Source organism: Cupressus sempervirens, chromosome 10, assembly GCF_028749045.1.
Source record: "Cupressus sempervirens isolate cs-2001-9-10 chromosome 10, ASM2874904v1, whole genome shotgun sequence".
Taxonomy (NCBI): domain Eukaryota; kingdom Viridiplantae; phylum Streptophyta; class Pinopsida; order Cupressales; family Cupressaceae; genus Cupressus; species Cupressus sempervirens.
In genome coordinates, this window is record NC_143127.1 from 210,975,608 (window position 1) to 210,990,169 (window position 14,562).

A 14,562-nucleotide genomic window follows, 5' to 3' on the forward strand; every position below is an offset into this window, starting at 1 on the left:
ATGAATACTCTTGCATATCGATCACCATGAAACAAAGAATAGCAATCTCTGTATCTAGCAAATTCCTTCTTGAAGAATATAAAACTTGTCTTGACCCTTCATTGTTGACAGTGAAGGGTCAGCCTCTTACATGAAAAGATGACATTACAAAGTTAAGTGACATCTGTGTTGATTCAGCTTCAATTAAATATTATTTGAAATGAAGCATTGCCCCAATTAAGTTGGCCCTGTAGCTTATTTATTTATTCCGAATTTAGGAGAGAAAGATAACTCTTGTTGCTATTACATTAACAAAACCTGTGATAGATGCAGCTACAAATTTGGAAATAGTTCTGGAGACTTATGGATTTCAAGCAGCATAAGAGCTTAGAAAGAATAGTTTAAAACAATTCCACAAACACAATGGGCTAGCCTGCAGTAATGTCCAAGGTTCTTCTGGCCACTATTACACAATGTAAACTGGACCTAACAAGGAAAGTTTAAAGCACCAAAATGCCATCAATGTGTGTATAATAGCAAATCAAATGCATAAGTTCTTTTAGGCGTATTGGTAAGAGCCAAGAATGCAAAAATCCAACATAGTGTCAACAAACTCTCTCATGCATTGAACTAGCTCTGATGTTCACATTCAATAAAGTGTTGTATGAAGAATAAAAATTCTTCAAGCAAGGATCAATCTGTATGTTCAATGCCTTAAGGCTAAGTTTATCTAATCTATATGTTAAGATCTCTACCTGAGTGTGAATCTCAGAAATGCAATAGAGATATACCTTTCAGTAAAAGGCTTTTTAGTGCTTCACTATGAATCTTTTGAAGATAACACACATACTGTACCCAAAATGTCCTTGAAGATGGGATATGCATGTGAGATGAATGTTTTCAAAGTGTAGGTAACATCCTAGGAAGAGTTTTTTCTTTCAAGCCAAAAACAGATAGTCTTGCACATTCCACCTTGGCTATAATCAAGATGAGCTAGATCAATCCAAAGATCTTTTGGATGAAATCAGGTTCAAAGAAAATATTTCGGCTTCAAACCCTCTACAAATGTTCCCAACTCATTAGCCATTACCTAGACATTCCTTACCACTCAGTTAAACCCATTTCCAAATAGAAAAAGATTACTTAGAAGATCCAAACTTTTCAGTCATACTACCCATCATTTAAATTCCCTTATCCAATCTAGTACCCACACTTTAATACCTTATTCTTCCCTCTTTCCTAGAGCTGACATTTTATCTTCACAAATTCATCTTTCTGTTGTATTCCACAGTGATATAATATTCAAATTGGGATACAACTTTCAGTCCCAAGCATAGATTGCTTATGACTACACGTGTAGCTTTCTGAATGACATTCTAGGAACATTTGCTGCTGACTTCTGTTATTATTGTGACTTGTCTCATATGGTTCTGCGAATTGGAAGCCAAGTATCTATGAACCTTTGAAAATTTCATATGGGAGATATCTAATACTATAATGTCCCTTTTTGGGGTCACATATATTTTGCCCCAAATTCACATTTCTACAAAGAAACAAAGAGCAATATAATGTTAGAGATATAATCCTCCCCCGAGAATAAGATAAGACTGTTTTGGAGACCTGCAGCTAAATTAGCTAATAATGTAGATATACCTCATGAAATACATTCAATGCTGGGGTTAGGATATATATATATATATATATATATATAGAGAGAGAGAGAGAGAGAGATCTACGCACCAAATGCCAATGATTATATGAGAGCTCAACCAAAATGAGGGTTTTGCTGGGAAACATGATGAGGTGCCACAAGTATGCTCTACCTTAGGCCGAACAATAGGAACTTATCCTTTGTGGCATCGTGCTATTAACCAGTGGTCTCAACCATCATCATGAGTTGATATATCTAGTAAAGACTTTACTTTGTTCCCCTCCATCAGGTCAACCTCTCACCTCTTATGATTCACTCATTTCAATAATTGATACATGTTGGGTTTATAGGGGAGCTACAATAGGGTGCCCTTCACCCTCAACCACGGGCCCAAGGTTAGGACCTTATCATCCTTGGCCTCATATAAGGTTCATTTATCAGTAAGGTCCAAGTCAAGTGAGATGCCCATTTAATGCAATCTATGAGAGACTTTGGAAACACACTCATATATTGTGGTAACAACAATGAAGGTACAGGCAAAACACTAATAATTGTAACTCACGAAACAAATCTTTTCAAGGTTTAACCTTTCATTACGATAAAACTATGAACAGCATCTCCATGTGACAAATTAAAAATTTAAACAACATAATGGTAGACTAACCTCTTCAAGAGATATCGGAACGTCATGATCGTCTGCCTTTGTTGTTGGAGTTAAAATGTTTTTCTCAAGTTGCTGATTCTTTACTAAACCTGTATAAGAAAACATCAGCATGGATTCCTGTAACAAATTATATGCAATCGATAAATTGCATAAGTTACCAAGTAAAGCTTTCAGATAAACATACCATCAGGGAGCACATTTCCACAATAGTTCCTCACACCCTTGCTGTAAACAGTCCACAATGAGGTACTAGTGGTTCCAGTCACATATCCTCTAACTTCAGGAGTATTAACAAAAATCCAACAGAGAAACAAGGTCAATCATACTTCTTATTCCAAAACAATGCTAATTTAATTATATGTTAAGGAGATAATACAAAAGAAGTAATATAATTAGACTTTAAACACCACTAAAGACAAACCTTTCCTAGATGACCATGATTTGAACAAATAATATCAGAAGGCAGTGAATATTGTTTAAAAAGCAATAATCCAGAGTCATAAAAGGCATCACTCCTATCTAAACGAACGTCATACAAAACAAGAGAGAAGACACTTCATGGATGTAATGTGAACTAGAGAAAGAGAAATAGGAGAAAGCAACAAATTTTGTTAATAAGAAACAATACAGATCTATAACCAGAAATGCAAACTTATCTGTATAAAATTATAAACGCATTATAAGAGCAAGACGCTTTGCAGATGTAATACATAAGGTAAGAAAATGTAACAGAAAGCATATCACTGTACCTTATTTGGCATTGGTTAACATTATTTTTAAAGTCTGAAGCTCTGAAAATAAAGCAATGAGTTAAATGGAATGAAAGCAAACACTTTCATCACAACTAGACATAAAAAATCCATTCTTCTAATCTTCTTGTGTCTTCTTAAAGATTAAGTAGGCAAGTAGTCATATCAATCAGGTCCAAAATTGACTAGCTTCATCTGCAAATAAAAGATGGGTAAACAAATGAAGATTGTCTTTGAGAGTGGCATGAAATAAAATAAACCTAGAAAATCTAATATCAAAATCAATTTTGAAAATCTAAATTCTGCCATCAAATATAAGATGACCTGAGTTGGTTAATCACTCAAGGAAAGTTAAAGAGACCATGATAAACAAAGAAACCAACAGACTTTGAAATTAATAGAACCCACTGAGACTCATCCCTTAAGTTTTCCCATAACACTCAAATATACCTTATTATAATGCTAAAAAGGAAAATTCGCAGCTAAAATCAAACCTTAAGTTGTGTTAGAATCACGAGCCGGTTGCCAATAGTGACATGTTGTGACGGTTAATTTGTTGTGTTCTTATCCTTGTTATCAAGGTTCAAATTCCATGGGGATGAGGTTCCCCATTTGTGGCCTCACTAGTTTATAGCTCTTGGTCAAAACATTTGTATCATCAGGAAATAGTGTATCAGGATGTATCCGTTAGTGTATCGGGTGCATCCCATTAGTGTGTCAAGGTGCATCCCGTTAGTGTATTGGGTGCATCCCGTTAGTGTATCAAGATGCATCCCGTCAGTGTATCAGGATGTATCCTGTTGGTGTATCAGGATGTCCTTCGTCTATATCGGGATGTATGTCGTCGGTATCGGCCGACAAGGTGTGTCGGGATGTGTGTATCGGGAATGTTTTGTCGGTATCGAGAAGGCTCTACTGTTGTAGCCGACATGTTGTATGTGGCTGACGGATACCTTCGGGAAGGTTCCTCAGATAGTATTTATATCCCCCTTCGGGATCATTGTAATCATCTGATCTCATCGCATCTGAAGCATAATGTAATATCTTGGCGTATGCGAATATAACAAGGAGTCTTGCTATTCTTATCTGCTATTCTCATCTATTGTCTGTATGCATTATTTTCTTTACCCAGTACGGTAAACAATTTGCCCCTCTTTACAAAAAAAAAATGTAAAAAGGAAAAGGGAATCACGAGCTGGCATTTGCTTTTTTACAAAAGATGATGTCATGCAGTAATAAGATCCAAAGGACCTTCCTTACCCAGCAAAAACAAAGCAATAGAAATGTTACAGATTTGAACTGCACAATATAAACTTTACCTGAATATAAGCTAACAAGAACATGCTGAAACTAAATGCATAATTGAGGTTGTGTCAATAAAAGTGAGGGCATTAATTCTCTAAATAACAAATTTTGGAAATCTCAGAATTTTCAGTTAATATTTCGTCCCTAAAGGCTCCAAATTTCTACTTAGTAGCTGCAAGAATCCCCTTTAAAGTTTGAATCGTTTCCTTATCTTCCTGCATTGGGACTCGATGTATGCAATTTTCAGCTGATGGTTGTATGGGCCTGGATCTGTACATCAGTAAATGCTAATCAGTAAACTTTGTTTCTGAAGTGCTGAAGAAGGCTGATAACGAATTCCTGTGCAATTCCAGCTATCATCCTTTTGACATAAACATTAATAAGGGTCCTTCCATGGTTTGGAGACAATGTCGTTAGAATTGGTTACACCAAATCACTAGCTGCTATGATTCATTCCACTTATTGGAAAAAGTGATCGATTTCATAGATAATATCCCAAAAAACAGAATATGGAAGCCATGCTCACCCAGTTTCTTACCCAGCTGTTGAAGAGATTCCTAACCATGAAAATAATGACCCATACAACGGTAAAATAGATTCTGCCTAATTTTGAGAGAAATATCATGTTGGTTATACCTTTCGGCTATCAAAAACTTACGTTTACAAATTGGCTAGAGGTGGCATACAGAACAAAAGCGGCTTATCGTTTTAAAAATATAAAGAGGGGCCTACTGACTTAAGTGATGACCTAATTCACTTTATAATAACAAGCCAAAAGCAAGTCCTTGATGTCAATGCAAGAATATAAGATAGTTTATTTTTTGCTCCTCATTCAGCTTGTAATGGCTTTTGGAATCGTTGATATCACCTTGATGATTCTGGGACTAAGATATTGTCTCGTGGTAATTGGTACGATAATGTAGGGAGCCCTACAATACTAAACATAGAGAGATTATCATACTCAAATACCCAAATACAATTAAACAAGTCATTGAAGAAGTTTATGGCATCTTCTTTCAACAATTCCTGTAATGAAGCTCTCATGCCTGAAACCTATATCACAGACTTATTCAACTTTGTTGATCATGTGATACATTTTTGTCTTTGTTTTATACTTTAACATGATAAATCATAAATACTAATAATGTTGTCTGTCAAACATCATAAGAAGTACTTGGCTATGAGAAAATTAAAAACAGTTATATAAAGAGGGGCACAGCATGCACCTATATTACCAAGTTCTTCTAAACTGTCTCCAACCCCATTGCACCCATGAGGATATGTTTCCAGATATTGTCCTTTATTGGTTCCCCACTGGGTTCTCCAAAAGTCCCTCTCATGCACACTGAGTTTCTTGTGGGAACTACATACGATACAAGCACCCACAAGGAATACAAGGTGCCCAAGACAGACCCTAGACCAGATCTAGGAGGACCCAAGTAGTACCCACAAAAAAACAGAAAAAATGTTTTTGTCTTCCAAATCAAAAGCAAAAAATTCATGCATACATAATGTCACCTTAAGAATCTTAATTATAATGAGAGTCTGCCAATGAATTCAGATCCAACTCATAAGTGTGCTGATTTAGGTATTATTGTTGCACAACTTACCAAAAAATCTCTCTAAATCAGGCAGCTTGTACAGTACATGGCTAATCAAAGTGGTGTTAATAACTCATTGTGGTTCGAGTGAACTAGAACAAAATGCTAAAATTTTGATGCTTTATATGAAAAGCAATAAGAGGATTATTAGATATCGATTGTGATTTTCAACACAGTCCCATATCAATACCCAAGGGGGAAAAAATTGTTGTTGTACCATTGTACAAAGTTCCAATTCTTGTACCTCTACCACACCTGTACTTGAACCAGTAACTTAGCCATGCACTAATCAAGGAAAGTTCATAGGAGTTTAAAATAATATATTATTGTCTTTGTAGAGCACCTACACCATAGTTGAAAAATTCTGCAAATACCCAAATGCTAGAATCGGCAATTATATTTTTTAAATTCAACAAAGAGTATTTTGACAAGTTGCTAAACATTAAAACAACAAAACATTACTATGATTTCAAACAGATTTCATGTAATGATTACCCCGGATTTTTTTTGTGAAGATGCTTTGCAATTTAGAATGGTAGCAAGATATAGATAAACAATTTTAACTTTAGCTGATTGGAAATGTTTTCAGATTTCTTCAATTTTCTCTCAAGATCATTACAGGTAACAATCCATAGAAATCATAATGTAAATGTGCATAATTCAAAACAAGATAACAACTGCTCTTCACTGTTCCACCAAGTAGACAAGAAACCATGCAATTTTAAATATGAGCGTATCTCACAGATATCAACAATGAATGTCCTTGTAATATTTGTGATATTGAATTCACAGTAAGCAATAGAGCGGCTCAGAATCGTCAAATGCTTCCTTCAGCTACATTTTTCTGCATCAACAAATAACTACCTGAGGATCTACAGCCTGGTTCTTGTGATGGATCAGCTAATCAATCAGTAAAATAGAGGCAACAACGGACATAATGTGTGTGGGGATGGATCAGTTCATCAATGGGACAAAAGTGCAGCAGCCAGTACCAAGCCTTTAATGCCAAACCTTCCACCAAGGAATCCCCAGGTGAAAATGACCCAACACAAGTAGAGTTATGGGATCAAATCTTGTAGGATTGGACAAATTCAATTGCAGAATTACATTCAGAACTGTTGTTCCATGAGTATATGGGACTAAGTTGCCGGTATGGGTAGGGATACAAGTACGAGAACATTGTTATGATACACTGGTACAACAATATTTTGGGTGCAGTTTGGGTATGTTTGGGTAGGCCCATAAAGAAAAACATTAAAAGTTATAACTATATAAATATTTGCAGGCTTAAAAGTAAAAGCACGATTAAAATTCAGAATACCACAGATCATACATGCTAAACAAACACAGAACTGCCATTAATATTAAAAATTCAAACAAATGTCAAAGCATGAATTTTATGAAAGCTTATTCAATTCATTGCTCATTGGTTCAACACTAAAATAACATACTTAGTAATTACTAATTACGCATCAATGATATAGGTATCATATAAGATCATCAACATCAGAATACCACAGATCATTCATGCTAACAAACTCAGAACTGCCATTAATATTAAAAATTCAAACTATGTCAAAACATGAATTTTATGAAAAAGGTTATTCAATTCATTGCTCATTGGTTCAATGCTAAAATAACATACTTAGTAATTACTAATTACGCATCAATGATATAGGCATCATATAAGATCATCAACACCAACATCAACATCAAAATACTAGATATCATTCATGCTAAACAAACTCAGAACTGCCATTGCTATTAAAATTTCAAAATATGTCAAAACATGAATTTTATGACAGATTATTCAATTCAATGTTCATTGGTTCAACATTAAAATAACACACTTAATTATTAATTACATATCAATGATATAGGCATCATATAAGATCATCAAGATCAACATCATCACTGACATTAGATGACGTAAGTAAATTAGAATCACTCGGAACCCCGCTGCTACTTGCGCCAGGAGGACGATGGCTACCCGACTGCACATCCAATAAAGATTGTGTGGCAGCTGAAAGATCCAAATCAGTTCTCTCTGGATCTACATCCCAAAACTTATGCCCCCTTTCTTGTACTCATTCTTACTATAAGTAAGAAGGCACAAGTTGGAATGCACATAAACCAGTTCTTCTGCCTTACTTGCACCCAATTGATTGTGTTTCACTGAGTGAATAAAGGAGTATGTACTCCAATTTCACTCAGATGAGGAGGAACTAGCAACCTATTGAGACAAAGTGAGGGGCAGGAAAAATGTCATCCAATTTTGAAGTTAATAATTTTTGTTATTTTTATAAATAGTAAACAATATAAATTTAGAGAGTGCAATACAAATGGAAAAACTTACTTGTGATAAAAGTTTGATTGCAAGAGTTTGGAGGTGTAGTGATGTAATGATCTGGTCTAAAATGATCAAATGAATTAAATTTTGATCTGAGATATTTTGTCAAACAGTTGGGATGTAATCCTGATAATAAGCTCTGGTGTTGCTGCAAGTAATTCAATTCCAGGATGTATAACACTATAGCTAAGAAATCCATGTACAATGTAATAATCTCAGAGATTAACAGTACTGCCTTTTATTAATCTCAAATCACAACAAACCCCATACAATGCTTTAACTATGGTGTATCATGGTAAAACAATTATTAAATGAACTCTCCAACATTTATCTATATTTAAATTTCAAGCATAGACAGTTGATAGTGGAACCTGTGAGTTGGCAGACTGTATTGCTCAACTAACTTATGCTCCTCCAAAACTCCTTCAAAATCTACCAATGCTAAGTACTCCTCTGTCGGCACTAACTGAGTACCTGCCTTGGTGTGAATACTTTGACCGTGGTCTGCCTGAAGTGATGTTGCTCCAGTTATGAGTGGCCGCCAGTAGAAGAGAGGATGACTGTGTAGTAAAGTCATGGCACCTGTTTGGCATCTTAACTATCACCTCCGTTCCCTAAGTGCAGACCCTGCTATTGTTTCCTTGCCGTAGGTTTGAAGAAAGGAGACTCGTGCAACTATCCATGGGCTGCTGTCAGAATCAGTAGACGTTACTGCAATTTCTCCCTACTTCCCCATGTGTTGTTCCTGCTACCTTCTTTCCTGCTTGTCACTACTGGCCGTGAATACATTGCCATAGAGTATTGTCAGCAATAAACTGTCACTGTAACTAACTTCTTCTGAGTGTTATATCTGCTGTCAAATCTGACCTGCTAGTTACTGGATGGGATAATCATGAGTGGACTGCACCATTGAAGAAATCTAAATGACTTCCAACTACCATCATCTATTACACATTCCTCTCCTGCAGCTTGACATTAAACAACATTACTATACTTAACTGAAAACTGGAGTGGTACTTACGTAGATGACTTCTCTCCTGCCATGGGGAAACTGATCTCTTCCCTTACCGTCCAACTCCAACTGTTAAAAACTGACCTCTGTGTTATTAGGCTCTTGCCGGCTTTAACCACCAATTTGTCATGGAGCTATAATCTCTTGATATCAACATATTATTCCAGTCTTTAATTCTGAAAATGCAATTGTGAGTGTCAGGTTTGCATCCAGCCTCACTGATTTCCTTAAAGGGTTTCGTCCTTAGGAATTATCCAATCACATTAAAACAACCTTTAGGATTTTTTTAAAATATCATATATCCGTTGTGTCAATCCCAATGTAGCTCCACGTTTTTATAACCTCAATATGAGGGAAGACACAAACAACTAGGCAATATGGGATTAAAAGCCAATTTCGTCTTTTAGTCACTTAAGTGACTTTATAACTCTATAACATTAAAATATTTAAATAAATCACTTAAATCGCTTAAACTTTAATATCTCTTGAAATACTTGTCTGATTGCCATGCCGTCTAAAATAGGAATCTCTCCTCATAATTCCCCATGTGACCGAATACACTTCCTAAAATAAGAAAGGGTCCATCTCTATTACCCCTAACTTACTATACATAGTAAGTATGGAAAATGGAGTCCAAATGACATCAAACGAAGGCCAAATCCATAAATCGCTGAATGTTGGAGATGAATCAATCCTCAGAAGACCCTCTAACCATCCTCATTAGCCTACAAGGATCCAATATTAGGCTAATCCCTGAAATTCTAATGTTGGCAATCAGTGGGGACATTACAAGTGATGTATGACCATTAAGGTAGCACCAAGCATGAGCATCCTTTGTATACTTGTCATGGAGAGCATAAGCACTTTGACCATTGGAGGCCACAAAATCAGCAAACTCACTTGTATTATATTCTCCATTTCATGATCAGGGAAGAGTTTTGTAAGTGCTTTCTTGCATCCTTCACTAACTTTTGCATTGTATACTTGTCATGGAGAGCATAAGCACTTTGACCGTTGGAAGCCACAAAATCAGCAAACTCACTTGTATTATATTCTCCACGTCACAATTAAGGAAGACTTTTGTAAGTGCTTTCCTGCACCCTTCACTAACTTCTGCATCTTTGTATGGTGGTACCCTCGATGGCATAGCAAGAATTTCATCATTATAAAATTTGGGAGTTAATGCAAATGCAACAAGACGAAGTGGGGTGGTCATTTTATTCCACTACTCAACAAAAATTCTCTACACCTCTTTGAAGAAAGTTTCTTCAAGATCTTGCTCCTTTTCATTGATGAGATGTTTCATTTTCTCAAGCATGTTCCAAAAAGTCTCAACAAAATCCCCGAACTTTTGTAGAGACTCAGGTACCTCAAGCTATAGACAAAAAAATCTAACTCACTCAGTCAAAACATCTTCTTTAGCAAGTTCGTCACTTTTAGAAGTCACTTTGCGTCTCAACTCTTGAAAATATCAACCGACCATGGGCTCTTAATTGTTAAAATAATCTAGTGCCGCCTTGATCTCCACCACCAACCCTTGCATAACTTGTTCCTTGCTGACCATTAGATGCAAATAATCATAATACATCGTTGTTGATGAGATGATTCAACAATCGCATAGAATATCCAAGTCAACCTCCATCATGATTTTCCAGACATCAAGATTTGCATCAAGAAGTTTGAGTTGTTGGTTGAAACAAGGAGCTCATTTAGTTTGCTTAAAATCTCCCTCCCTCGGTTTAGCACCTTGTAAGCACCCAAAATCACTTGCATGCCTTTTGATTCTAAGATAATGCACTGATCACCGATGGGCTTTATCTTCTGCTCCATCTACACAATGTACTCGAGAAAAGATGTGGAGATGAGATCAACTCTTTGAGAAGAGTTATTCATTTTTCAATCATATCAAGAAGACGTTTACTTTCTTCTTCTACCTTATTCTTCTTCTCCCATAGCTTATCATTCCTCCATGTGAGCAAGGCGACTACATATCATGCATCTTGTAGACAACTAAGGCATGTTTGCTTACTAAGTTCAACTCAAGTGAACCTGTAATCAATGGTTTGCATCTCCTCAACAGGCTTATCAACCTACTACCGATATAATTTCTAGTGTGGTAATTATTTGTGGCTCTAATTGTGCAACTGTGGTCACAATAGGGGTCTTTGTTTGAATAGCCAATGGTGTTGGATGTAACTTCAACCATGAATGATTCAAATTGTGTTGTGATAATATCCAATAGTGTCATGGTTGAAATAGTCGTAGAGGGAATACACATGGAGCATGTGTCAAACACATTCTCGAAACTGATGTAACTAATCCTTCAACATAAGTGTAGGGGCAATCGATGAAATGGGCATAGCAAGTGTAACCATAAATAGGCCCATAGGGTGTACATCTACCATGGACAATGAATCCATGTTTGTGTCCAACGACAGGTCAAGAGACTCAACTAACACTAGCACAGAATCTAGGAGTGTCATTATGACAGACGCATCAGCAACATGAGGTGCTTTAGGAACAGGTTCCTCATCATCACTAGAATAAATCTGAATCCTCTAAGACTTTTCATCTTTGATTCTCGGAACATTACTTGCACCCTTACCACTTTTGGTGGTGAACTTTGGGATGGATGGAATTAAAAGCTTTGGTGGAGAAGTAGAAGCGTCATCCTTTCCCTTTCCTCTCATTTTAGATCACAAACCAACTGTTCCTGCAAGATCAAAACCTTTGTCTCGTGTCATTTTAAGGATAGAGTGAAAACAATCCCAAATAAATGTGCTTCTCCTTCCCTGACCATGAAGGTGGCATGATAGCAAAGACTCAACATGATGTTTGACATAATCAGGATCTAGTATGTCTCCATCATCTTCAATCCCATCAAGAATCAAGAATCTTTGTGAGGTCGAACTCTATCAATAGCCTGATCGTTAATCTGAAGTAGTCTAACTTCTTGATATTTACCTTCATATGCAAATCAATTCACAAATCCTCAAGATGATGCACATGCATAAACTACTTTCTTATCTTATCATTCATTCCTCTCCAATCAAAACAATTACTTGCCATAAATTTCTTCAGAGTGATCTACTAAAGTTCAAATTCCATGTTCTTTGCCTTATGCATTATGTCTATGGAGTACCCACAATCTTGAGTGGGTGTTGTGAAGAAATCCCCACTCCAAGTCTACGCAATGGAGACTGATATGTTTGTACTAATATGAGTTGCCTTGCCAAGTCCATTAGGATGATCTTATCAATAGGATGTCGAGGCAAGGTGTATGGTTCTCCTTGAAATAACCGACTCTCAAATAGGTAAAATCAGAAAATTGTACAAAAAGGAAGTCATATTCACTCACTTTATTCCAAGCCTCATCAGTAGACGCTTCTTTAAAAGCTCCTTGTCAAACAAGCACATTTAATGCTCAAAAATGCATCATGTATGCTTTGTAATGTACATGGTTGACTCTCAAAGGCAATCTCTTCAATGTATTTCCATATTATCAATTGGAAAATTCACCACCAACCGTTATAGCATTTTCATTCAGAAATTTAGCCATGAAAAAGTTGCATTGTCAAACATTTTGGCTTGAATTAAGCTTACAAGTTTTGCCCACGACAAGTATTGCATACACATAATCTGGTGAAGAGATGTTGATTAGGTTGGCTCTACCACCTGCATATCATGGTTGACTTGCCCAATATCAATTGTAATTGCACTCATGCAGATTAGTTATGTGATTACCATATGCTCTCACCTTAGGCACTGCAAGATCTGGGTGATCAAAAAGTGTTGCAGACATTACATTGGATCTTTAGTATTGCAAAACTAAAAAATCAAAGTAGATTGGTTTGTTGTACGGGAATTATCGTCTTGAGGATGATGAGAATTCTACTCAATCACCTCCTAATGCATAGCCTCTGCCTAATTGCACCCACACTACTCTTCAAGAGGTTAGACCTTTGATTTATAGTCCAACTAAATCTCACCAAACTCATCCATCAAAAACTAGACCTAGTACTTTGAATCATGCTATTTCAAATGATCCTCACAAGTTTTCAGATGCGACAAGTATCCTTCTTTCACGAAGAAATATATATGGATTGTTGTGCCTCTTCCTAAAGGAAGATATTCATTGTAATTATTGCTTGCAAGTTGAGGTATTTATTGCAAGTATATACCAATTTAAAGATGTAGTTGAGGTATCTATTGCAAGTACATGCCCCATCCTCTATTCAAGGGCTTTTCCCATGTTTAGGGCATTGGTACTCCCAAGACCTTTGCTCCTCTTGTCAAGATGGCTCATGTTTGTCTTATACTTTCATTTATCAAACCACAAGAGTAGTTAATAGAACATATCAATTTGAAGAATACATTTTTCAATAGTGGTCTTCATGAGAATATTTATATGGAGCTATCTTCAAGGTTTATACAAAATTCATCGCTTGTTTGCAAGTTTTGGCATTCACTTTATGGTCTCAAACAATCTCCTTAATGCTTGAAAGAGAAGAAACATAGTGCTTTTCTTACCTCTAGCTTTATTCATTACCATTCCAACGCTGCAATATGCTCAATTATGGAAGAAAAATCACCCAAAAAATCATTTAGTTATCTATCGATGGGAAGAGGCCCCTAGCCATCCCTAGGACAGTCAAGGATCACTCAAAAGTCCCTTGGCCATTCAAGGATGATTGAAAGTCCCAACATCATCCATTATAAAAGGAAAACATCCCTGAGACATCCTCAACATGCAAGTAAGTGTCAAGAATTTCCCCTACTACAAGCAGCAGTTGGTATACAGTATGGGGTGTTTTGTCCATGTTCCCCAATCTTGGGGAGGCCCTCTCAAGAATATTGGGATTTCTGGGGAAGGTGGATCCCTGTGAAACACTGAAAATTCTCAATGAAAGCCTATAATATCAAAGTAGAAAAGAAAACTTCTACCTAACATCAAAATCTCTGTTTGACAAGTCCCCAGAAATTGCTACAGATTGCAGAAAATAAACATTAGTTAGTTGCATTTAAAACCAAGTCTTTGCAATGCTATACATTTCTAGTGATCATGATCATGTGTAATTCTATGCAGCTATAACATAATGCATAGCATCTATATATGTCAAATTAAAACTGAAAAGTGAAAACAATCCAAGCATCATGCAGTGATCGGCTAAATAATGCTAAATTTGATAATAATCCAATCATGATACAGTGATCAGGTCAATAATGCTTGCAACTAATTTCAAGAGGGAAA

At 36.2% G+C, this 14,562-nt stretch overlaps 1 protein-coding gene across 2 annotated transcripts in view; it reads right to left on the reverse strand.

Annotated features, from left to right (window-relative positions):
• Positions 1–14,562, reverse strand: part of PUR7 (purin 7) — a 201,257-nt gene that overhangs the window by 115,254 nt on the left and 71,441 nt on the right. For both annotated transcript variants that reach the window (XM_089804169.1, XM_089804168.1), the window contains exons 4-5: positions 2,479–2,571; positions 2,295–2,383 (exon numbers count right to left, since the gene is read on the reverse strand). In XM_089804169.1, the coding sequence (XP_089660295.1) occupies positions 2,295–2,383; positions 2,479–2,571 (182 nt within the window). The remainder of the gene's footprint in view (positions 1–2,294; positions 2,384–2,478; positions 2,572–14,562) is intronic.